The sequence below is a fragment of the Hyaena hyaena genome, unplaced genomic scaffold (assembly GCF_003009895.1).
Source record: "Hyaena hyaena isolate Hyena2069 unplaced genomic scaffold, ASM300989v1 scaffold_678, whole genome shotgun sequence".
Lineage (NCBI taxonomy): Eukaryota > Metazoa > Chordata > Mammalia > Carnivora > Hyaenidae > Hyaena > Hyaena hyaena.
In genome coordinates, this window is record NW_024081305.1 from 382,262 (window position 1) to 406,701 (window position 24,440).

At 35.0% G+C, this 24,440-nt stretch overlaps 1 protein-coding gene across 7 annotated transcripts in view; it reads right to left on the reverse strand.

Annotated features, from left to right (window-relative positions):
• HMBOX1 (homeobox containing 1) overlaps nucleotides 1-24,440 on the reverse strand; it is a 180,307-nt gene that overhangs the window by 92,235 nt on the left and 63,632 nt on the right. For 5 of the 7 annotated variants that reach the window (XM_039217175.1, XM_039217176.1, XM_039217174.1 and 2 more), the window contains 2 exons: nucleotides 15,156-15,235; nucleotides 623-1,099 (listed from right to left, as the gene is read on the reverse strand). In XM_039217175.1, coding sequence (XP_039073106.1) covers nucleotides 623-1,099; nucleotides 15,156-15,178 — 500 coding nt within the window. In that variant the 5' untranslated portion in view covers nucleotides 15,179-15,235. Of the gene's footprint in view, nucleotides 1-622; nucleotides 1,100-10,992; nucleotides 11,057-14,040; nucleotides 14,105-15,155; nucleotides 15,236-24,440 lie in introns of those variants that run through there. The other 2 variants (XM_039217177.1, XM_039217178.1) reach the window with 2 other exon arrangements.

Below are 24,440 nucleotides of genomic sequence, written 5' to 3' on the forward strand. Positions count from 1 at the left end.
AGGTCCAGTGTGAAGTCTTTCCTAATCACCTCTGTTGAAAGTGGACTTCTCTGTTTCTCAGTGTTTAAAACAACAAAGGCTTATACTTCCCTTGAATAGATAACATGAATATATATATATATGGCTATGGCATCTCTTAAATGAGAACTTTAGTTTTTTAGGGGTAGAAACCACGTCTGTTTTTCTTCCAAATAATACTTTTTATATAATAGGTCCTCAAAATTCTTCCGTTGTGGTATTAAGAGTGTATACATTTTGTATCATAAAATCATTTCTCTCAAAAACTCTTAAGGATTAAAAAAAAATTTTAAGGATCACAATGTGACTATTAAAAATTCAGAAAATACAGATGTTACCAATTAGAACTACAAAGAGAAGGCTAATTTCTGCTTTGGTAAAGAGAACAGAAAAGGTTTATCAAGCAGCAAAGAGAAAGGGCTAAGGTAAAGAAGACAAAATTTGAATTATAATCATAAAATTTGAAAATTTTTTCTCTCAGCTCCAAGAAGAAGAGGGAAAAATCACAGTTCTTACAGGTAAGTAGCTGAAATACAGTATATTACTCAAAACCAATCTAAGAACACAGACATTCTGGGGACTCTGAGTAAGCAAAATAACTAACCTCATTAACTCCTCCACTTTATCATCTACATCTAGGTCCTCTTCTGAGGCTTCAAAACTGTATGACCTCTGACCCATGCTGTTTGCATGGTAGCGAGTGGGTGACATCTTTCCATTGGATGTAGATAATCGCTCGTTATTCTCCCTCCCATTTTGATTGGTAGTGCAAGGCTGTGGGGAGGTATCATAACTGTTGCTAGGTGATGGGGACATTCCAGAATGCTGGGTCTGTGTGGAAGCTGTAGCTGTAGAGGAAGATGCTGGAACATTGTTGGTACTATTCCCATAAGAACTTCCTCCATAGCTGGACCTTCTTCCAAACTTGTCACTATGCTCTTGATCAAGACGGTCCAATGTTTCCAAGGCATGGAGAATTTCATGTTTAGTCATTCCAGTACGCCGAAGGCGCTGAAGCAGATCTATCTGCTCTATGGTAAATCTGGGTTCATCTGTATAGTGAGACATGGTTTCCAGCAAACTAGGAAAAAAAAAAGTTCCTTTATTCACAATAGTACCAAAAAACGTATCATTACGGAGAATGCTCAGCAGAAGATGCAAAATATTTCTACACTTTAATGAAAATGATTAAGACATTATTATTACAGTAATTATAATAATAGTTATTATCTCTCTATGCTAAAACGTTTTTGTCATAGCAAACAGACTGGTACAGTTGCTAAGTTTATTAACAGATAGACATTATGTATAACATAAAACCCAATTTGGCATACAATTTACATTTTCTGCAATTTGGTAAATATTGAACCAAAATTTCAGCTATGGCATTAATACCAAAACAACAGATTAGATATATACACTTTTAATCCCAGCCTATCTGATTACTCACAGATGTTTTCTCCATCTCAAATTCATTACTCTACATTAGAGTATTATTAATGAAAAGTTGTTGAAAAAGGTTTGTATTGTCTTGATTTACTAAATATCAGCAAAACTAACCCAGGAACTCTATTATCTTCATTTAGTGTAAACAAACGATTTGGTAAGGTAAGCCCAGGCAAATACTAGTAACTAGCAAAAATATTTAAATGGAAAAGAGAAGTACATTAAAAATCTTATTAAGCACCTTTTCACCCACCGCTTAGCAAATCCGTTTAGTATCTCATCTCTGTAACACATTCTCTCTTAACAGTTATCCCAAGAAATGGATCGTCAGTGGTTGTAGCCAAACTATTCATTTTTCTTAGGAAATTGCTTCCACATTATATTTCCTTTACCTAACACAAGAAACTGTAGCATGCCACAAACTGTCAGAGTCGTAACAATATTAAGTTTAAGGAAATTATCAAATTTAAATATTCTTACTACTTGAATTTTTTCTTTTAAAACTTGACTTTTCTAATTGAAGATTTTTTTAAAGTGGTAATTTCTTCTAGTTTTACTTTTATAGTTCTAGTGCCAAAACAGATTCGTGGCATACAGCAGGCTCTAGATAAGTGTTTGCTAATGGAAATAAATGTCAAGGAATTTCCTCATCCTATACAGGTAAACATCTGTTCTGGGCCAGTTCTCCATAGTTGTTCAAAGTCTGTGTCTTCATCCCTCTACTGAAAATTTATTGAATGTTCACTTCTAGGCAGGCATTGGGCAAGAGTTTATATAATGAATTTCATCTAATCCTCAAAACAATCCTTTGTGGCAGAATTTTAAAGTTTTATATTGATTGGCTATTGAAAAAATGAAGGCTTAGATCAGTTCTATACCCTGCAAAAAGTCTGATTAAGAGTAGAAAAAAGATTTAAACCTAGATTTTCCTGACTCCAAAAGCATATATGATTCTGTTTTCCAGTATTTTGCAGAACTTACTAGAATCCTATGATCTGGGATATAGACTGTACTCTTTTAAAACCAGTTAAAACCACTCAGATAAAACCACTCTACTGATAGACTAGGGGTTCTAGTAAGAGGTTTTTAAAATCTTTACTCCATCTGGAATTTATAGTTACTTAGTGAGTGTGAAAAGATTTCAGCTTTACTTTTCCCCAAATGCTTCGCTGAGTAATATGTTTCTTTTCCTCTAACCTGAAATACCACCTTTCTCATAAAATTTCCACACAAATCTGTATCTTTCTTTGGATTTTCTATTCTATTCCATTGATTGTTTTGTCTTTCAAATCCTTCTAAAAATAAGTAGGCAAAAATCTAGAACTTTTATGTGAAATCACTCTAGTTTCAGAGACAGGCTAATTAAAAATAAAAACAAACATTTTATGGACCAAAACTAACATCTTATGGCCACAAATAGCCATTTGTGGGCACAGGTGAACAGTGTCCGCCTTACACCGAAACATTATCTTCTGTTTTCTTCCGATACTCACTATGACAAGCTATCCATGATAAAAGTCCTATTTCTTGATTATTGTATTGTTTCTTGATTGCCTAAGTTTTTTCCTCTAACATTTTATAATGAAAAACATTAAACATACAGAAAAATTAAAATTTACAGTGAACATCCACAAAGTAACCATCTGTATTTTACCATTAACATTTTACTTACTTTATAACCTAACTATCCATTCCCTTATGCATCCATACCTACATTCATCTTATTTTTTATACATTTCAGAACCAGTTACAGATATCTGTACACTTCCTCCTAAACACTTCCACATGCATTTCATTAACTAGAGTTCAGTATTTGTTCAGATTTTTTCTTTTGAGGTAAAATTTACATAAAAGAAAATGCATAAATCTTATGTTTACCATTTAAGAGTTTTGAGAAGTACATATGTAAAAATGAAATATGTAAAAAAAAATAAAAATAATTTTAAAAGGGGCACCTGGGTAGCTCAGTCAGTTAAGCATCTGACTCTTGGTTTTGGCTCAGATCATAATCTCACAGTCATGAGTTCAAGCCCTGAATCAGGCTCCACACTGGGTGCAAAGCCTGCTTGGAATTCTCTCTCCTCCTCTCCTTCTGCCCGACCCTGACTTGTGAACACATCTGCATCTCTCCTTCTCTCTGTCCCTCTCAAAAAATAAAAAGACACAATCTGCAAAAATGAGTATAAAGATAAAGAATATTATTATCACTCCAAGAAGTGCCCCTTTCCAGTTAATCTAGGGCTGCTTCTCACACAGGGAACCACTGGTCAAACTTTTCCCACCTCAGATTAGCTTTCCCTGAACTTCACATAAATAGAAATTTATTACTCTTTTCTGTAATTTGTATGTACTTTTTTCACTCAGCATAAAGTTTTTGAGACTGATCTACCACACTGTATCAGTAGTTTGTTCCTTTTTATTGTTGAGTAGTATTTCATTATGGGAATATACTACATGTTTGTTTATCCAATCTATTATAGACACATTGACTGTTCCCAGTCATTAGCTATTCTAAATACTTTGGCTATTACAATTGTGCTTTACTACTTGTTAGCTTAATAAATCTCCCCCCAATATATCATAAGCTGGTTGACAAAGAGAAAACTTAACAACCAGAGTAACTCATTTACTTTTGATCCTGACCAATTTCAAAAGAACAGTACACCTTGCTTAACATAAATGATCTATTATTAAAATGGTATTCAGTGTTGGTAATGTTCTATGTTCTCTGCTAGTTAACATTACACTATTATATTCACTGTGAACATCCACCAAGTTATGACTACTGATTTGTGCATTTTTCAGTAGGTATAATATGCTTAAATAAAGTTTGTTGAAAATCTGTGTGAACATTTTCTGAGTGGGTTATAGGAGACACTTAACACCTTAGTTTCTGTTATAAACCCTAACCTTTTGTCTGCTCCATCCAGTGCTTAGTAATATATTAACCCCTAATCCTAGGAACTTCTCTTTAAAGTAGCTGTAAACAACACAAATAAATGGAAAGATATTCCATGCTTATGGACTATAAAAACCAATATTGTTAGAATTTCCATACTACGCAAAGCAGTCTATAGATTTAATGCAATCCCTATCAAATAACAAAAAGCATTTTTCATAGAACTAGAGTAAATCATCGTATAATTTGTGTGGAACTACAAAAGACCCAAATAGCCAAAACAATCTTGAATAAGAAGAAAACTGGAATTATTACAATCCCAAATTTCAAGATATACTATAAAGCAGTAGTAATCAAAAAACAGTATGGTACTGGCACAAAAACAGACACATACATGAAAAAAAACAGAACAGAGAGCCCCAAAATAAACCCATGATTATATGGTCAATTAATCTTCAACAAAAGACACAAGAATAACCAATGGGGGAAAAAACATTCTCTTCAACAAATGGTGCTGGGAAAACTGTACAGCTACATGCAAAAGATTAAAACTAGACCACTTTCTTATATCATACACAAAAATAAACTCAAGATGAATTAAGGACCTAACTGTGAGACCTGAAACCATAAAAGACCTGGATAGAACAGAGCACAGGCAATAATTTCTCTGACAACACCTTTGTAGATAGATCTCCTGAGACAAGGGAAACAAAAACAAAAACAAACCACTGGGATTACATCAAAATAAAAAAGTTCTTTCTGCACAGCAAAAGAAACAATCAGCAAAACTAAAAGACAATAAAGGGGAGAAGATACAAGTGACATATCTGATAAAGGATTAGTATCCAGAATATATAAAGAATTGGCCCATCTATTTCTTATCTATAAGAGACCCATTTTAGACCTGAGGACACCTTCAGACTGAAAGTGAGGGGATGGAGAACCATCTATCATGTTACTGGGAGTCAAAAGAAAGCTGGAGTAGCCATACTTATATCAGACAAACTAGATTTTAAACTAAAGGCTGTAACAAGAGATGAAGAAGGGCATTATATCATAATTACAGGGTCTATCCATCAAGAAGAGCTAAAAATTATAAGCGTTTATGGACCCAATTCTGAAGCATCTAAATATATAAAACAACTAATCACAAACATAAGCAATCTTATTGGTTAAGAATTGCAGGAGACTTTAATTCTCCACTTATGGCAATGGACAGATAACCTAGATAGAATCAATAAAGAAACAATAGCTGTGAATGATACACTGGGCCAGATGGACTGACTTGATAGATACATTCAGAACTCTTCATCCTAAAGTAGCGGAATATACATTCTTCTCAAGTGCACATGGAACATTCTCCAAGACAGATCACATTCTGGGTCACAAAACGGCCCTCAGTAAGTATAAAAGAATTGAGATCATACCATGTACACTTTCAGATCACAATGCTATGAAACTTGAGATCAACCATAGGAAAATGTTTGGAAAACCTCAAAATGTATGGACATTAAAGAACATCCTACTAAAGAATGAATGGGTCAACCAGGCAATTAAAGAAGAAATTAAAAAATATGTGGAAACAAATGAAAATGAAAACACAACAGTCCAAACCCTTTGGGATGCAGCAAAGGCAGTCCTAAGAGGAAAATACATTGCAATCCAGGCCTATCTCAAGAAACAAGAAAAATCCTAAATACAAAATCTAACAGCACACCTAAAGGAACTAGAAGTAGAACAACAAAGAAACCCCAAAGCCAGCAGAAGGAGAGAAATAATAAAGATAAGAGCAAAAATAAATACAGAAATAAAAAAAAATAGAACAGATCAGTGAAACTAAGACCTGGTTTTTTGAAAAATTAAACAGAACTGATAAACCCCTAGCCAGATTACTCAAAAAGAAAAGAAGGAATCAAACAGAATCACAAATGAAAATGGACTTATCACAATCAATTCTTCAGAAATACAAGCAATTATCAGAGAATACTATGAAAAATTATATGCCAACAAACTGTACAACCTGGAAGAAATTGACAAATTCCTAGACACCCACACATTATCAAAACTCAAATGGGAAGAAATAAAAAATTTGAACAGACTCCTAACTTGTTAAGAAATTCAATCAGTTATCAAAAATCTCACAACAAATAGAGTCCTGGGCCAGATGGCTTCCCTGGAGAATTCTACGAGACATTTAAAACAGAGTTAATACCTATCGTTCTCAAGCTATTCCAAAAAGTAGAAATGGAAGGAAACCTTCCAAAGTCATTCTATAAGACCAGCGTTACCTTGATTCCCAAATCAGAGAAAGGCCCCATAAAAAAGGAGAATTACAGGCCAATATCCTTGATGAACACAGACACAAAAATTCTCCACAAGATACTAACAAATCAAATTCAACAGCATATAAAAAGAACTATTCACCATGATCAAGTGGGATTCATTCCTGGGCTGCAGGGCTGGTCCAATATTTGCAAATCAATTCATGTGATACATCACATTAATAGAAGAAAGGTAACAACCATATGATCCTGTCAACAGATGCAAAAAAAGCATTTGACAAAATACAGCATCCTTTCCTAATAAGAACCCTCAAGAAAGTCAAAAAAGCTATATATGAAAAGCCCACAGGTAATATCATCTTCAATGGGGAAAAACTGAGAGCTTTCCCCCTGACATCAGGAACACACAGGGATATCCACTGTCACCACTGTAGTTTAACAAGTGTTGGAAGTCCTAGCATCAGCAATCAGACAACAAAAGGAAATAAAAGGCATCAGAATTGGCAAAGAAGAAGTCAAACTTTCAGTTTTCACAGGCAACATGATAGTCTATATGGAAAACTCGAATGATTCCACTAGAGTCTGATGCTGCTAGAACTGATGCATGAATTCTGCAAAGTTGCAGGTTGCTAAATCAATGTACAGAAATCAGTTACATTTCTATACACTAATAATGAAGCAATAGAAAGGGAAATCAAGAAATTGATCCCATTTACAACCGCACCAAGAACCATAAAATACCTAGGAATAAACCTAGCCACAGATGTAAAATATCTGTATGCTGAAAACTATAGAAAACTTATGAAAGAAAATGAAGAAGTCACAAAGAAATGGAAAAATATTCCATGTTCATGAATCAGAAGAATAAATATTGTTAAAATATCGGTAACTACCCAAAGCAATCTACACATCCAATGCAATCCCAATAAAAACTGCACCAGCATTCTTCTCAAAGCTAGAACAAAAAATCCTAAAATTTGTATGGAACCACAAAAGACCCTGAATAGCCAAAGTAATATTGAAAATGAAAACTAAAGCAGGAGGCATCACAATCCCAGACTTTAGCCTCTACTACAAAGCTGTCATCATCAAGACAATATGGTATTGGCACAAAAAGACATATAGACCAATGGACTAGAATAGAGTACCCAGAATTGGCCATAAATGTATGGCCAACTAATCTTTGACAAAGCAGGAAAGTGTATCCAATGGAAAAAAGACAGTCTCTTTAGCAACTATGCTGGGAGAACTGGACAGCAACATGCAGAAGAATGAAACTAGATCACTTTTCTCACACCATACATAAAAATAAACTCAAAATGGATAAAGGACGAGAATGTCAGACAGGAAACCATCAGAACCCTAGAGGAGAAAGCAGGAAACAACCTCCTTGACCTCAACCGCAACAATTTCTTACCTGACACATCCCCCAAGCCAAGGGAATCAAGAGCAAAAATGAACTATTGGGACCTCATCAAGATAAAACTTCTGCAAGGCAAAGGAAAGAATCAACAAAATTAAAAGGCAAGCAACAGAATGAGAAAAGATATTTGCAAATGACATAACAGATAAAGGCTTAGTATCCAAAATCTTAAAGAACTTACCAAACTCAACACCTGAAAAACAAATAATCCAGTGAAGAAATAGGCAGAGAACATGAATAGACACTTTTCCAAAGAAGACATCCAAATGGACAACACACACATGAAAAGATGCTCACCGTCACTTATCATCAGGGAATTACAAATCAAAACCACACTGAGATACCACCTCACACCAGACAGTGGCTAAAATGAACAACTCAGGAAACAACAGATGCTGGCGAGGATGTAGAGAAGCAGAAACCCTCTTGCACTGTTGGTGGGAATGCAAACTGGTGCAGCCACTCTGGAGAACAGTGTGGGGGTTCCTCAAAAAATTAAAAACAGAACTACCCTACGACCCAGCAATAGCACTACTAGGAGTTTACCCAAGGGATACAGAAGTGTTAATGCATAGGGGCACATGTACCCCAATGTTTAAAGCAGCACATTCAACAATAGCAAAATTATGGAAAGAGCCTAAATGTCCATCAAGTGATGAATGGATGAAGAAGATGTGGTTTATGTATACAATGGAATACTACTTGGCAACGAGAAAGAATGAAATCGTGCCATTTGCAGCAACGTGAATGGAATGGAAGGTATTATGCTGAGTAAAATATATCAGTCAAGTCAGAGAAGGACAGATATCATATGTTTTCACTCATATGTGGATCCTGAGAAGCTTAATAGAAGACGATGGGAGAATGGAGGAGGGAAAAGAAAGTAGTTACAGAGAGGGAGGGAGGCAAAACATAAGAGACTCAAATACAGAGAACAAAATGAGGGTTGATGTGGGGGAGAGGAAAATGGGTGTTGGGCATTGAGGAGGGCACTTGTTGGGATGAGCACTGGGTGTTGTATATAAGCGATGAACCACAGGAATCTACCCCAAAATCCAAGAGCACACTTTACACACTGTATGTTAGCCAATCTGACAATAAATTATATTTAAATATATATATATATAAAATTTATACAACTTAACACCAAAAAACCCCAAATAATCCAATTAAAAAATGGGAAGACATGGACAGACATTTTTCTAAAGAAGAAATCTATAGATGGCCAACAGACACCTGAAAAGATGCTCAACATCACTATCATCAGGGAAATGCCAATTAAAACTACAAGATCTCTAGGGGTGCTTGGGTGGCTCTGTCAGTTAAGCATCTGACTTTGGCTCAGGTCATAATCTCATGGTTCGTGAGTTTAAGCCCCTCTTCAGGCTCTGTTCTGACAGCTTGGAGCCTGGAGCCTGCTTCAGATTCTGTGTCTCCCTCTCTTTTGTCCCTCCTTCACCCACACTCTGTCTCAAAAACAAACAAACAAACAAAAACTACAAGATCTCACCTCACACCTACAGAATGGCTAAAATCATACCACAAGAAACAAGCAGTGTTGGTGAGGATGTGGAGAAAAAGGAACCCTCATGCACTATTGGTGGGAATGCAAACTAGTAAAGCCACTGTGGAAACAGTATGGAGGTTCCTCAAAAAAAAAAAAAAAAAAAATTACCCTATGATCCAGTAATTTTACTACTGGGTATTTACCCAAAGAAAACAAAAACACTATTTCAAAAAGATAGATGCTCCCCTGTGTTTATTGCAGTATTATTTACAATAGTCAACTTAAGGGGCGCCAAGGTGGCTCAGTCGGTTAAGCGTCCGACTTCGGCTCAGGTCATGATTTCACGGTTTGTGGATTCAAGCCCTGCATCGGACTCTGTGCTGACAGCCAACTCAGAGCCTGCAGCCTGTTTCAGATTCTGTGTCTCCCTCTCTCTATGATCCTCCCCAGTCACACTGTCTCTCTCTCTCTCTATCAGAGATAAATAAAACATTAAAAAAAAAATTAAAAAAGAAAACAATAATCAACTTAAGGAAGCAGCCCAAATATCCATTACTAGATGAATGGATAAAAAAGATGTGGCACAGACATACAAAGGAACATTACTTAGTCATAAAAATAGTGAAATCTTGCCATTTTCAACAACATGGATAGAACAGACAGTATAATGCTAAGTGAAATAAGTCAGAGAAAGACAAATACCATATGATTTCACTCATGTGGAATTTAAGAACAAAACAAGCAAACAGAGAAAAATAAGAGACAAATCAAAAACAAGCTCTTAACTACAGAGAACAAACTGATGGTTACCAGAGGGAAAGGGGGGGGTGAACAATGGGTGAAACAGGTGAACGAGATTAACAGTAATCGCCTCATCACTTATTATGATGAGCACTGAGTATAGAATTGTTGTATTACTATATTGTACATCTGAAATTGATATAACACTGCATGTTAACTAAACTGGAAATAAAATTTAAAAATAAATTTAAAATAAAAGATAAATAAAAGTGACTGCCCAATCCCTTTAGTAATCCAAATAATTGACTTCTTAATTTACCGATTTGATAAATTGAGGTTTCTATACATTATTCTTTTCCCTTGCAAATAAAATAGACCTGTCCTTTGACAACTTCAGTCTTAATGCTTTCAAAATACTTCATAAACTAACCTTACTTAAAAAAATTTTTTTAATGTTTTATTTATTTTTCAGAGAAAGAGAGACAGAGTACAAGTTGGGGAGGGGCAAAGAGAGAGAGACACACACACACACACACTGAATCTGAAGAAGGCTTCAGCGTCTGAGCTGTCAGCTCAGAGCCTGACTCGGGGCTTGAACTTGTGAACTGCAAGATCATGACCTGAGTTGAAGTCAGATGCTTAACCAACTGAAGTGCCCGGGCGCCCCAAAACTGACCTTACTTTAAATGAGACTTCAAGGGGCGCCTAGGTGGCTCATTTGGTTAAGCATACGACTTCGCCTCAGGTCGTGATCTTGCGGTCCGTGGGTTTGAGCCCCACATCGGGCTCTGTGTTGACAGCTCAGAGCCCGGAGCCTGCTTCGGATTCTGTGTCTCCCTCTCTCTCTCTGCCGCTTCCCTGCTCATGCTCTGTCTCTCTCGGTCTCTCAGAAATAAATAAACATTAAAAAAAATGAGACTTCAAGAACTGTTTTATTATATGTACGAAAAAATCAATCCTGATATTTTCCTATATTATTTTACATCAGAGCAGATAATATCTGTATATAATTCTTTAAGTCTTTCTCTACATGGAGAAGCACTCTGTATGTTAGCATGAAACTAAAATAAATTTTATATGAATTTAACTCATTACTGAAAAGTACCCATCCTAAAGCTTTTATTAAAAATATGAAAACAATTCACACAGAATCTAAAACAATTTAATATCTTAGGTCATTTCAGATTCACCAACTATAGGGAACATTTTTATCCCAAAAGCCATAAAAGGAGATAAAAGAACATATGTATTATTCTGTCTGCCTAGAATGCCACACTGTTTCCAACCAGTAGGGTGGATACACAAGGAAGTCAAGCCTTCCTCTCATCAAAACATTTAGGTTACAGCAGCAGGAAGATGGATAGCACTATAACTGTGCTCAGCAGCAGGAAGACATTAGTTTGGTACATTCTTCACCTTGTGGAAGAAGCTACTTTGTAGGAAAATAAAGCAGACATAGCAGGAAATGCAGAGCAAAGGAGAAAGCTCTGCAGTGTTCATATTCTTTGTTCTAGTAATTCCTGAGACCCTGCTACATCTCCGCTCTTGCTGTATGTGATGTAAAGGTTAAATTTCCTGCCAAACCTTGTTTAAATGAGATGTTTGTGCTTGCACCAAGAGAGGTCCCTAGTACAAAGATATACCTAACATAAAAAGATCTACAATTCCTAGCATGGAATGTATGATCACTATAGAGTAAAACAATAATGGCATGAAGAGCAGGATCAAATCTTGCATAAAACACTGAAGCTACTTTGTTTCACTGAGAAAATGCCAAGATTAGACGTTTTCTTAGATATCAAGAATAGTATTTCAATGTGCATTAACATTAACAAAGGTACACTCTGTCGTTTCCACAGTTTCTTATAATTTACCTAGTTAAAGCACGTAATTCTGAAAATATGGCAGTAAATGACCTACAAAGGTCATCTAAGTCCACAATACCAGCAATTCTTTTATAAAAAATTTTTTTTATGTTTTATTTATTTCCAGGAGAGATAGAGAGAGAGACAGCCTGAGCAGGGGAGGGTCAGAGAGAGAGGGAGTCACAGACTGAAACAGGCTCCAGGCTCCGAGCCAGCAGTCAGCACAGAGCCCAACGAGGGGCTCGAAGCCACGAACCGCGAGATCATGACCTAAGCGAAAGTCGGACGCTTAACCGACTAAGCCACCCAGGCGCCCCAGCAATTCTTTTATAAACAGAAAAAGATAACGTGTAAAAACGGAATTAATTTTCTTATGTAGCAGAAACACTATTCACAGGATAAGGAATATCTTTCACTTTAAATTACTAATCTGAATGCAGACTCAGGCCAACAATAATTGAAAATGATGTGAGAAGAATTTTGACACTGCAGTAACATTAAAACATAAAAGAATAATTAAATTTAGGAATTATGGCTCAGTTCATAAACGGATCTTCTGAAGGATGATACTATATCAGACCATAATAGTAAACCTATTTTATAATAAATTTTATCCCTACTTGGATATGTACCTAAACCCTTCTTAGATAAGCATGAAGTCCAGAACACTTAAACTAAATTCTACAAACATATAGAGCAAAGAAGGTTAAACTATCCACAAATGATTAATCTTGAAATCAACTGTGCAAAAATGACATTACTACCTTGCTTGTAAAGCATTAACAGTTAACAAGATTTTATTAAATAACAGCATTTTCTTCAGTTTAATTCTGCTATCTTCTCATCTAGAATGACTAGGCAAAATATGACCTAGTCATAAGGTAGTTTTGCTTTGCATACATGGTATTTACTGCATGATGATTTACTACATTCTAGAGTTAATCATAATATTCATCAACTAAAGATGTACTCAGGACCTTCTGAGTATTTATGGCACATTAACCTCTTTCACAATTACTATTACCATTAAAGGAGTGGAAGTCTTAAAGTTTAAAAATGACAGGAAATAAGAATAAGTGAGAAATAAAGATTTCTAGGGATTGAGTCTGACAATATGTTAAGATGATTCCATAATTCAAATTAATGGGAGAACTGACTAAAGCAAAAGAATAGAGGCTATGACTACAGATAACAGCATAAAAATGTTCTTTTCATAAGAAAAAGACTTTTGAGAAAAATACAATTATATTCCACTCACTTGATATGAGTTACTTTCAAATTATCATTAATATGGGAATTTTTTTTTATTGTAACCACCTCATACACATTTAGGGGGAAAATCCAAGTAAAAACATGTAAGTTTACAGAGGGAAACAGAAATTAGATGTGGAATCAGAAATCTGGACACCATTCAGAGAAAAATCATTCATTCAACTAACATTTACTGAATATGCCCTAAGTGTCAGACCTTATGCAAGAAAGGAAGGATGCAACAAGGAACAATTCAGGCAAAAACTCCTCTCACCTCATGATGCTTACATTCTAATGGCTATTAAAAATAGCTATTAGGAAATATATCTTTTTTTTAATTTTTTTTAAATATTTTTATTTATTTCTAGGAGAGAGAGAGAGACAGCGTGAGCAGGGGAGGGTCAGAGAGAGAGGGAGACACAGACTCCGAAATAGGCTCCAGGCTCTGAGCTGGCAGTCAGCACAGAGCCCGACGTGGGGCTCGAACCCACGAGCCGCGAGATCATGACCTAAGCGAAAGTCGGACGCTTAACCGACTAAGCCACCCAGGCGCCCCAGCAAATATATCTTTAAAAAAAAGAAAATTAAGTCCCAAAGTAATGCAGTACCTTGCCATTTCCCAAGGACATAGCTATTTAACAAAAATTCAGGCTACAGTTTTCATCACTTGGGCCTATTCCAGAGACTTTTCAATATATGATAGAGTCAATGAGACAGGAAAAACCTTCAGTGAAAAACCTAAATAATAAAGAAAATCTATGTTAATGTCGACTTACTGGATTAGAGAACTGTCAAACAAAACGGAAGGAATTTAATCGAAACACAGACTACACCAAATTTTAGAAAATACTTATGCTAAAGGCACTCTGCATTAGACTTCAAAGATGCACTTAATGAGCTAATAGATACTTTATCTTCTCTAATATCTGAAATTCCCGGAATACTTTTATTCAGAGGCCTATTTAATATGAACTAGTGGTTACAGTTCATATCCTAGCACAAAAAACTCTCAACATAATACCACCATGTCAATTTGTATTTTTTGCCTGACTCTAAAGAAAGGCTACTAATGACATTAGCTAATAGGCTTAACTACATTATCTCCAGTAGGTAAAGGAAAATGGTTAAGGTGCTTAGGAGTCTGCACACAAAGGCAGTGTTAAGGTAACATGCTTTCAATATTCTGTTTGTCACAAGGAAATCGAACAGTAGCTTGCCATCTATTTTGGAAGTTTCTATGCTATCAAACAGTTTGAAATAATTAGTAGAGTAGTTTTATGTAGAAAATTAATGTCATGGGCCACCTGGGTGGCTCAGTCGGTTAAGAGTCCGACTTCGGCTCAGGTCATGATCTCACGGTTAGTGGGTTCAACCCCAGCATCGGACTCTGTGCTGATGGCTAGCTCAGACCCTGGAGACTGTTTCAGATTCTGTGTCTCCCTTTCTCTCTGACCCTCCCCTGTTCATGGTCTCTCTCTCTCTCTCTCTCAGAAATAAATAAAACATTTAAAAAAATTAAAAAAAAAATTAATGTCAGATTTCAAAGGTGAAAACAAAAATGTAGAAGAGAAAGGTGATTTGAAAATTCACTCCACATGATTATGAAAAAATTCTTTCAAGTCTACAAATGACTGCTGTTATTTCTGGATCATAATCATAATGATTTCTTCACTTTACTGAAACAATTGAAAGATAAAAATTAAGAAAAGGACTAGATACTTACACCACTGGAAAGGAACTGAGCATACTTTACATGAGGTGAATCAATATCCTTTCTAGAGATGATCAGCGTTATTTATCATTCTGTAGAATAAAGACAGAAAATTCAGAAATACTTGGTAATCAAATGTTGAATAAAGAGTTTAATTATAGAACATAAAGATATTGACAATCAACATCAGGTAACCATGTTTAAAAAATTATTTTGTAATTTAAGTGAAACCTTGGTTTGAAGCAAAATTTAAAAAATAAAAAAATATTACTGATAGCCTTCAAAATTATTACCTTGGAAAAAGTAATGTAAATCATACCCCTGAAATTTAATCTGTTATCAGACACCACCCAGGGGAAAAGATTTAAACTTGTGATGGAACATATATATTATTGTGACGTTCAAGACTTTTTTAAAGACATGTTTACTTATTTATTTTTGAGAGAGAGGGAGCATGTGCACAAGCAGGCAAGAGGCAGAGAGACACAGAATGTAAAGCAAGCTCCAGGCTCTGAGCTATCAGTGCAGAGCCCGACGTGGGCCTTAAACCCACAAACCCTAAGATTATGACCTGAGCTGAAGTCAGATACTGAACCAACTGAGCCATCCAGGCACCCACCCCTCAAGACAACTTTTTGATTTAATAGTATCAGTGCATTCATGTAGAATCCTATAAGCAAAAAAACCCACCAAAGCATGATTGCAGCTAAAGGTTTTAACTCTGGAATAAATTCTGGGGTCTACTTCCATGTATTTTACTGCTAGCCAAATTTTGAGTGACTTAATTTCTCTATGTCTCAATGTCTGCATCCATTAAACAGGGATGATTGATAAGTACCTTGAAGAGCTATAAGAAGTTAAAACTTTTTTTTTTTAATGATGGTCATGAGGCACTTCACAAATTCTCAAGTCACAGGGACTATTATTACCAATTTAAAAAGAAGACTAACACCCATGTTGCTTTAGATTACTGAACACAATGTAAATTAATAGTAGAGTGAGTCTAGTACTTCTGATTAGCATTCTACTGCTTTATTCACCATTCAGACCCTTTGACCCCTTTCAATTTAGACAGATTTTTAACAAAAAATAGTTTTAACAAAAAACTATTCACAGTTTAGAAACTAAAGATCATATATTACTGACTGGACTTATCAGCAGTTCAAACCACAATCTAAAGAGGCAACAATTTCCATTAACTTAAAGTTAAGATTATAAATTATAAGAAAGTTAAAAATGTTGATGTCAAAACTCTCACACTAAAATACACACTCAGCAATGAATTATATTAAGCAAGACCTAAGCAATGTCTAACAGTGACTAATGATATATGCGAAATGTACAGGGTAAAGTTAGAAACCTTTCACATTTGCATATCCTAAATTGTAGCCCTAATGAAGTTCCTGTTGTAGTTAATTTTCTTGCTGACTTAAGAAATACCTGTCCTAAAAAAATAAAGGTACAAAGAAAATCTACTGAAAATGTTGCTGATTGCAAAAATATCAAAACTAAGCCACAAAACTGATTACTGGTCAATATACATTTTTCATTCTTGCTCAAATCCAGTTAAAATATATTAAATACCGAGGCAACTGGGTTGCTCAGTGGGTTAAGTGTCCAACTTCAGCTCAGGTCATGATCTCAAGGCTCGTGAGTTCGAGACCCATATTGGGCTCTGTGCTGACAGCTCAGAGCCTAGAGCCTAGAGCCTAGAGCCTGGAGCCTGGTTCCGATTCTGTGTCTTTCTCTCTCTCTGCCCCTCCCCTGCTCGTACTCAAGATCTCTCTCTCTAAAATAAATAAACACTAAAAAAATATACTAAATTATCTACTTGCCCTGAGACAGGCACAAAATCATAAGAGTACAATAAGATCCCAGCAGTGCAGGAGCATATTAAACTATAGGAGAAGGTCAAATAAAAATCTCACACACACGCACACCTCTATAATAAAATGCATAATGTGATAAGACTAAAAATACAAGGTTTATGAGAGTAACAATTTAGAGATTAATTTAGGCTACAGAGAAATGGGAAGACTTCTTAAAGTGAGATCTCAGCTGTTAGCTGAAGATTAGAATAAGACTTTCACCAAACCAAAGTGTGAAGAGAAATGTGAAAATCCATGGAGGAAAGATTCTGGGGAGAACAAACAGTTAAAGGAGACTATGAGGTATGTTTAGGGATTAAATAGATCTTTGTTGCCAGCCTTTTACATGTACACATGAGGAATATATAGACTAGAAAGGCAAGCCTTCCACAATCTATAGAGGGCTGGTAAATGCCTCACAGCAATCCTGACCTTTAATTTGCAAGTATGAGGACCATGGCACAAGTGAATCAGATAATCTCAGAAGTCAACATCAAAGACTGTCATTTCACAGGTGAGGAAACTGAGATAAAGTTACTGATACAGCCTTGTGTAACTGCAAATTACTGAGTTTATGTCACTCATAGAGTAAGTGGGCTTAAAATATTCGGTAGAACTAAAATATTCTAGAGGAAACTAGGTGGCTCAATCAGTTAAGTGTCTGGCTCTTGGTTTCAGCTCAGATCATGATCTCATGATTCATGGGTTCAAGCCCTGTGTCAGGCTCCACACTGACAGTGCAGAGCCTCCTTGGGGTTCTCTCCCTCTCTCCGCCCTTCCCCTGCTTGCATGCTAAGTTAAAATAATAATAATAATAATAATAATAAATAAAGAACTAAAATATTCTAAGGACAAATGAGCAAGCAAATAGGTGCTATGAGTTCTCTACTCTCAAGCTCAATGTCACAAAGCCCTCTCTGCATAGGAGACAGATTTTTTTACACCTTGTTTTACAAATGAGTTTAATAATTAAATAAAGATGTGTATTATGATCATAGCCATTAGAAAGGCCATTTAAAAATAAAAAAACAGAAAATAACAAGTACTGACAAAGATGTGGAGAAAATGAAACCCTCTTATGCTGCTGGTGAGAATGTAAAAATGGTGCAGCCACTATGGAAAACAGCATGGACGTTCCTCAAAAAAATTAAAAATTGAAATACTTTATGATTTAGTAATTCTACTAATGGGAACTTGCGCAAAGGAAATAAAATACACTAAATCAAAAATATATATGTACCCCTATGTTTATTACAGCATCATTTATAATAAAATATGGAAGCAATCTAAGTGTCCATTGATAAATGAATGGGTGAAGAAGATGTGGCATATATATATATATATATACACACATTGCAGTATTACTCAGCCATAAAAAAGAATGGAATCTTGCCATCTGAGAAAACATGGATCGACCCAGAGAGTCAGACATGAGACAGAGTGAAAAAGACAACTATGATTTCACTCATGTGTGGAATCTAAAAAGAAAAAGCTGAATCAGACCTATAAATAACAGAAAACAAACTTACGGTTGTCAGAGGGAAGGGAGGTGGAGGGATAAGCAAAATGGGTAAAGGAGAGTGGGATACAAGCTTCTTCTTATGCAATGAATAACTCATGGGAATAAAAGGTACAGCATATGGATCAGAGTCAAGGATATTGCAAAAGCACTGTCTGGCGACAGGTGGTAGCTACACATGTAGTAAACATAGCATAACATTTGGAGATGCTGAATCACTATGCTGTATACCTGAAATTAATGTAACATTGTGTATCAACTACACTCAAAAAAACTTAAAAAAATTTTTAAAGGTTTTATTTATTTCTGACAGAGAGAGACAGCGTGAGCAGGAGAGGGTCAGAGAGAGAGGAAGACACAGAATCCAAAACAGGCTCCAGGCTCTGAGCTGGCTGTCAGCACAGAGCCCGACGTGGGGCTCGAACCCACAAACCATGAGATCAAGACCTGAGCCAAAGTACGATGCCAAACAGACTGAGCCACCCAGGTGCCCAAAAAGCTTTTAAAAAATGTTAAGAAATCAGAGTTTAAGAAGGTTTTAAGGGTAAAAGCTCATGATACTGGATCATATTCAGCTCTAAAAAGCAAGTAACCTAGGGGCACCTGGGTGGCTCAGTCAGTTGAGCATCTAGCTCTTGATTTCAGCTCAGGTCATGATCCCAGTGTGGTTGGTACGAGCCCTGGGTCAGGTTTAGCATAGAGCCTGCTTAAGATTCTCTATTTTCCTTTGTCCCTGTCCCCTGTGTACGTTCTGTCTCTCTCTAAAAAAATATAAAAATAAAATACATAAAATAAAAAGCAAGTAACCTGTAAAGTTAAAGAATCAGCTCCTCATTGGACTCTTAATCTTTTGTACTTTAAAAAGAGACAGAGAGAGTGTGTGAAGAATATTCTCAGATGGCAGAGATAAAAGAATTCTGTACCAACATTTTGGTACATGAAAAAAATTTTAACTAAGCAAAAATTCAGAGAGTGTATTTTTTAGGCATCTCTACTAAGAAAAATAATTAAGAAAAGGTTCTAACTAAGAAAAAATAAACCAGAATAAGAGATGTGGTAACAGGGAAGATAAAGAGAAAGGATAATATTGTAAGCAATGACACTTCCAGTTTATATTATATAATACAAATTTAAATAATAACCAAATGTCTAGGAATGTATAACTTGTATGATAAAGACTCCTAAAACAAAAGACTATATCATAAAATAAATTTAATAGCTTTCTAAAATACACAGAGTAAAATAGTTGTAGACAGGTGAGATAAAGGTAGGCAGGAGTAAAAATACTTCCAAGATACCACAAGGAAGAAGAGGATAAAGGGAAAAAGCAAGAGGGGCAGAAAATAAAAGTACCCTAAAAGTCTCATCTCTTCAAGGTCAAGGAGCCACAAAGGAAAGCAGGTAACTGAAGAGAAACATGTTATCAGTCAAAGTATACTTTTAAGGTCAAAAGCACCTATCAGTATAAAGAGAGAGATTATATAATTATAAAATATACAGTTTATGATTAAAATACAAGAGTTACAAACCTGTATATACAAAATAACACAGCAGGTAAGAAGGCAAAATTTATTAGAACTTTAATAAATCATTTTTAAAAACAGAAATATAGAGTAATTTCAGTATACTTTTTAAATGGACAAATACAGTTAGAAAGAATAGAAATTTAATTATATTAATTAACATGATTTTTAAAAGCTACCTTGTAACTCTCTAACAAAAACCAGATATATACTCCTGCATTCACTACCATGACTTATCATAAACATGGTCATAAGGAAAGTTTTAATTAACTTCAGAGATCTATACCTTAAAAATTTCAAAAAAAAATTACAATATCTTTCCTAAAACCTAGATAATCTTTGGATCAAACAGGAAATCAAAAGGGTAATTATGCTCTATGTGGTATGAAAAAAATAAATAAAATCATAACAAAACCCATGTGATCCAATAAAATTTATATGGCTTTAAAGTATTTTAATATTTTTTTAAAAAGCAAGAGACAAAAACACTTAAAAAAGAAATGAGAAAAAAATTTATCAAAGTAAGCCAGGAAGAAGAAACTAAGAGATACTATTTAAAGTTAACATGAAGTAAAGACTTTATAGAGAACATAAATAAATCTAAAAGGTAGCTCTTTGAAAGATGATTAAATAACCCGAGTCTAATGAGTCATTGGAAAAAAAAGGGGAACAAGAAAGAGTGAAAACTCACAAGATTATGAATGAAAGAGAAATATAACTGCAAGTATAGGAGATATTTAAGAAAACAAGACAAATTTAACAAAGACAAATGCAATTTCATGGCAATTCATTTGAAAACCTAAAAGGAAGATAATTTCCCAGTAAAATAGAAAATATCAAGATTGACCCAAGAGAAATGAATTGAGTAGAACCAAACATCATAAATTAAGGTAATTAAAAATCTACTACAGAAAAAGACATCAACACTGGGCCAGGATCTCAGTAGATTCTTAATCTTTAAAAAAACATAATTCTAACAATATTAAACCATGGAAAAATACAAAAAATGTTCCAAGTCATTTTATGAAGTGAAAATAATTCAATGCAAAATATAATAAAAGTACTAGTACATAAATATACCCATAAACTGATTTCAATTTTTTTTTTAATTTTTTTTAATGTTTTTTTATTTATTTCTAGGAGAAAGAGAGAGACAGCGTGAGCAGGAGAGGGTCAGAGAGAGAGGGATTCACAGATTGAAACAGGCTCCAGGCTCTGAGCTGGCAGTCAGCACAGAGCCTGACGCGGGGCTCGAACCCACAATCGCGAGATCATGACCCAAGCGAAAGTCGGACGCTTAACCGACTAAGCCACCCAGGCACCCCAAACTGATTTCACTTTAAAGTTAAATGTAATTCTAGGGGTGCCTAAGAGGCTCAGTCAGTTAAGCAACCCAGTCTTGGTTTCAGCTCACTCAGGTCAGGATCTCCCAGGGTTCATGAGATTGAGCCCCACATCAAACTCTGTGCTGACAGTGCAGAGCCTGCTTGTGTCTGCACCCGTGTACATGCATGTGTTCTCTGTCTCAAAAATAAACATTTAAAAAAAGTTAAGTATAATTCTAAATTAAAAAAAATTAAATTAGACAATAGAGTCCAGGCACATGTCAAAAATAATACACTACTATAATATATTGCAGAAATACAAGTAGTTCTTTTTAAATCAACATGATCTACTACATAAAAAAATTTAGGAGAAAAAATCATATATCATTAGATGCTGAAAACCATTTGATACAATTCAGCAACCATTTTTTTAATGTTTATTTATTTTGAGAAAGAAAGAGAGAAAGAATATGGTAGGGGAGAGGGGCCGAGAAAGAGGGAAAGAAAATCCCAAGTAGGCTCCATGTTCAGTGAAGAGCCCAATGTGGGCTCAATCCCACGACTGTGAGATCATGACCTGAGCTGAAACCAAGAGGACACTTAACTGACTGAGCAACCCAGGTGCCCCTCAGTTTTTTAATAAAAGCTCTACGGAAAAAAATAAAACAAAAAAAATAAGCATTTCTGAAAAAACGAACAGTAGCAAGTATCATACAAAGCAAAACACTATAACCATTTCAAATAACATTAAGGTTATACAAACATAGAGTAAATTTGTACATATACTGTACACTGGTATGTGTGTTTATGTATATATCAAGAACTTGCTTCTATATGGAAATCTGATGATCTGTGGAAGAGATCCAATGACAGTGGTGTCTTTGAGTACAGGGTGGGAAGTGAAATAATTAAGGATAAGAAGGAGACTATTCACAGGAAACATTTTTATTATTTTAATCATATGAATCACTGAATCATAAATCACTCAATAAATCAATATATCAAATTAATAAAATTAGGGATTAGAATAGGAAGTCCACTAATGCCTTTAAAATTCAACAATGACTTGAAGATTATAGCAACTAATTAAGACATGAAAATCAATTAACTGGCATAATATCAGAATGAATGAGAAAATATCTTTTTGCTAATGACCTGATGGAATACCTAGAAAATGCAAGCAATTAAAGTAAAAGAAAATTGAAATAAAAATAAATTATCAATAGGAGGTATGATACAATACAGTTAAAATTTTTTAAAAATCCTCTAGTTTAGAAACTAGCACGTACAAAAATAATGGGAAAAATATTTCAGGTGCGGTACTTTTTCCCAATGTTTATAAAAGACTATGAAGAAATAATGCCAAAAATTTGTTTTTTTAATTTAAAAATAGGAACTTTAAGTTATAAAGCAAAAAGTCCAAGAATCACTAAGAAACCTAAGCAAAGGATAAAACTAAAAACGGACTTCACTGACCATATATCAAAATACATTCAAAAGAATAATCAAATCAATATAGCACTGGCTTAAGAACAGACACACAGAGGGGCGCCTGGGTGGCTCAGTCAGTTAAGCATCGGACTTCAGCTCAGGTCCTGATATCACGGTCCACGGGTTCGAATCCCGCATCGGGCTCTGTGCTGACAGCTCAGAGCCTGAAGCCTGTCTTTGGATTTTGTGTCTCCCTCTCTCTCTGACCCTCCCCTGCTCATGCTGTCTCTCTCTCAAAAATAAAACATTAAAATATTAAAATAAAACATTAAAAAAACTTTTAAAAAGAATAGACACACAGATGAATAGAACAGAATAAAAAAAGCTTAAATACAGATTCCATCACATGAAAAAAAGTACAAGTCAGAAGTTATATTCTACTTCTGCAGGAAAGGATAAATTATTTTTTCAAATGATCATCACAAAACCGTTTATCATCAAGCAAAAAAAATAGATCTTTATCTTACATTATTTATTAAAAAAATAAGCTCCAGGTGGGATAAAGAACAAGTGAAAAAAATAAATCACAGCAACACATTCTACAACAAAATTTATGACATGTCTTCTAAATAATCTTAACAAAGAGCAGAAACTTGAAGAGACAGATGTAAGAGTTCAAAATTTCCTAGACATGAAAAGTGAAAAAAGCATCAACAAACTAAGCAATTAAACTGGGGAAAATATTTGACACATAGAGAGAGAGAGCAGATTCAAATTATCAAGTTTATAAAAAATACACTTACTAAAAGTTAAATGACAATTATGTGGTTCTAATGAAATAGCACTTTTAACTAAAATTTAGAAGATTGATAATATCTTGTCAAAAAAGTAACTGTCATATTTCATCATCTAAATGAATTATGACATCCTTTCGTGGTTTTTTGTAAAGTTTATTTATTTATTTTAGAGAGAGTGAGAGCATGCACAGGAGGGGCAAAGAGACAGGGAAAGAGAAACCTAAGCAGACTCCATGGCTCAGCACAAGGCAAGATGCAGGGCTCATCCCCACAACAGTGAGATCATGACCTGAGCTGAAATCAAGAGTCGAACGCTTAACTGACTGAGCCACCCAGGCACCCCACTTTGGGAAAGAAATCTGGTACCACGTATAAAATTTAAAGTACTTCTACCTTTAACCTACCAGTCCAATTTCTGGGAATTTATCATACAGAAATAAAACTAATCATATGTAATATATACAAAGATGTCTACTGTCACTTATTTTATAATTTCTTGTCTCTATAAAGAGTTGTTTCTTTTTTTTATTTATTTATTTTTTAAGTAGGCTCTATGACTAATTTGGGGCTCAAACTCACAATCCTGAGATGAAGAGTCACATGCTCTACCGACTGAGCCAGTCAGGCGCCCCTAAGCAGAGTTGTTTCAATCAATACAGGAATGGCTGAATAAATTACAATATACTCTGATCAATGAATACAATGCAATCATTAAAAAGAGTAAATCAGTTTACTAAGTGACTTGGTGGTGATTTGCACCCCCAAGTTGTCGAGTGAAAAATGCAGTTGTCGAGTGAAAAAAAGCAAAATGCAATCAAATGAGTATAATGTGAT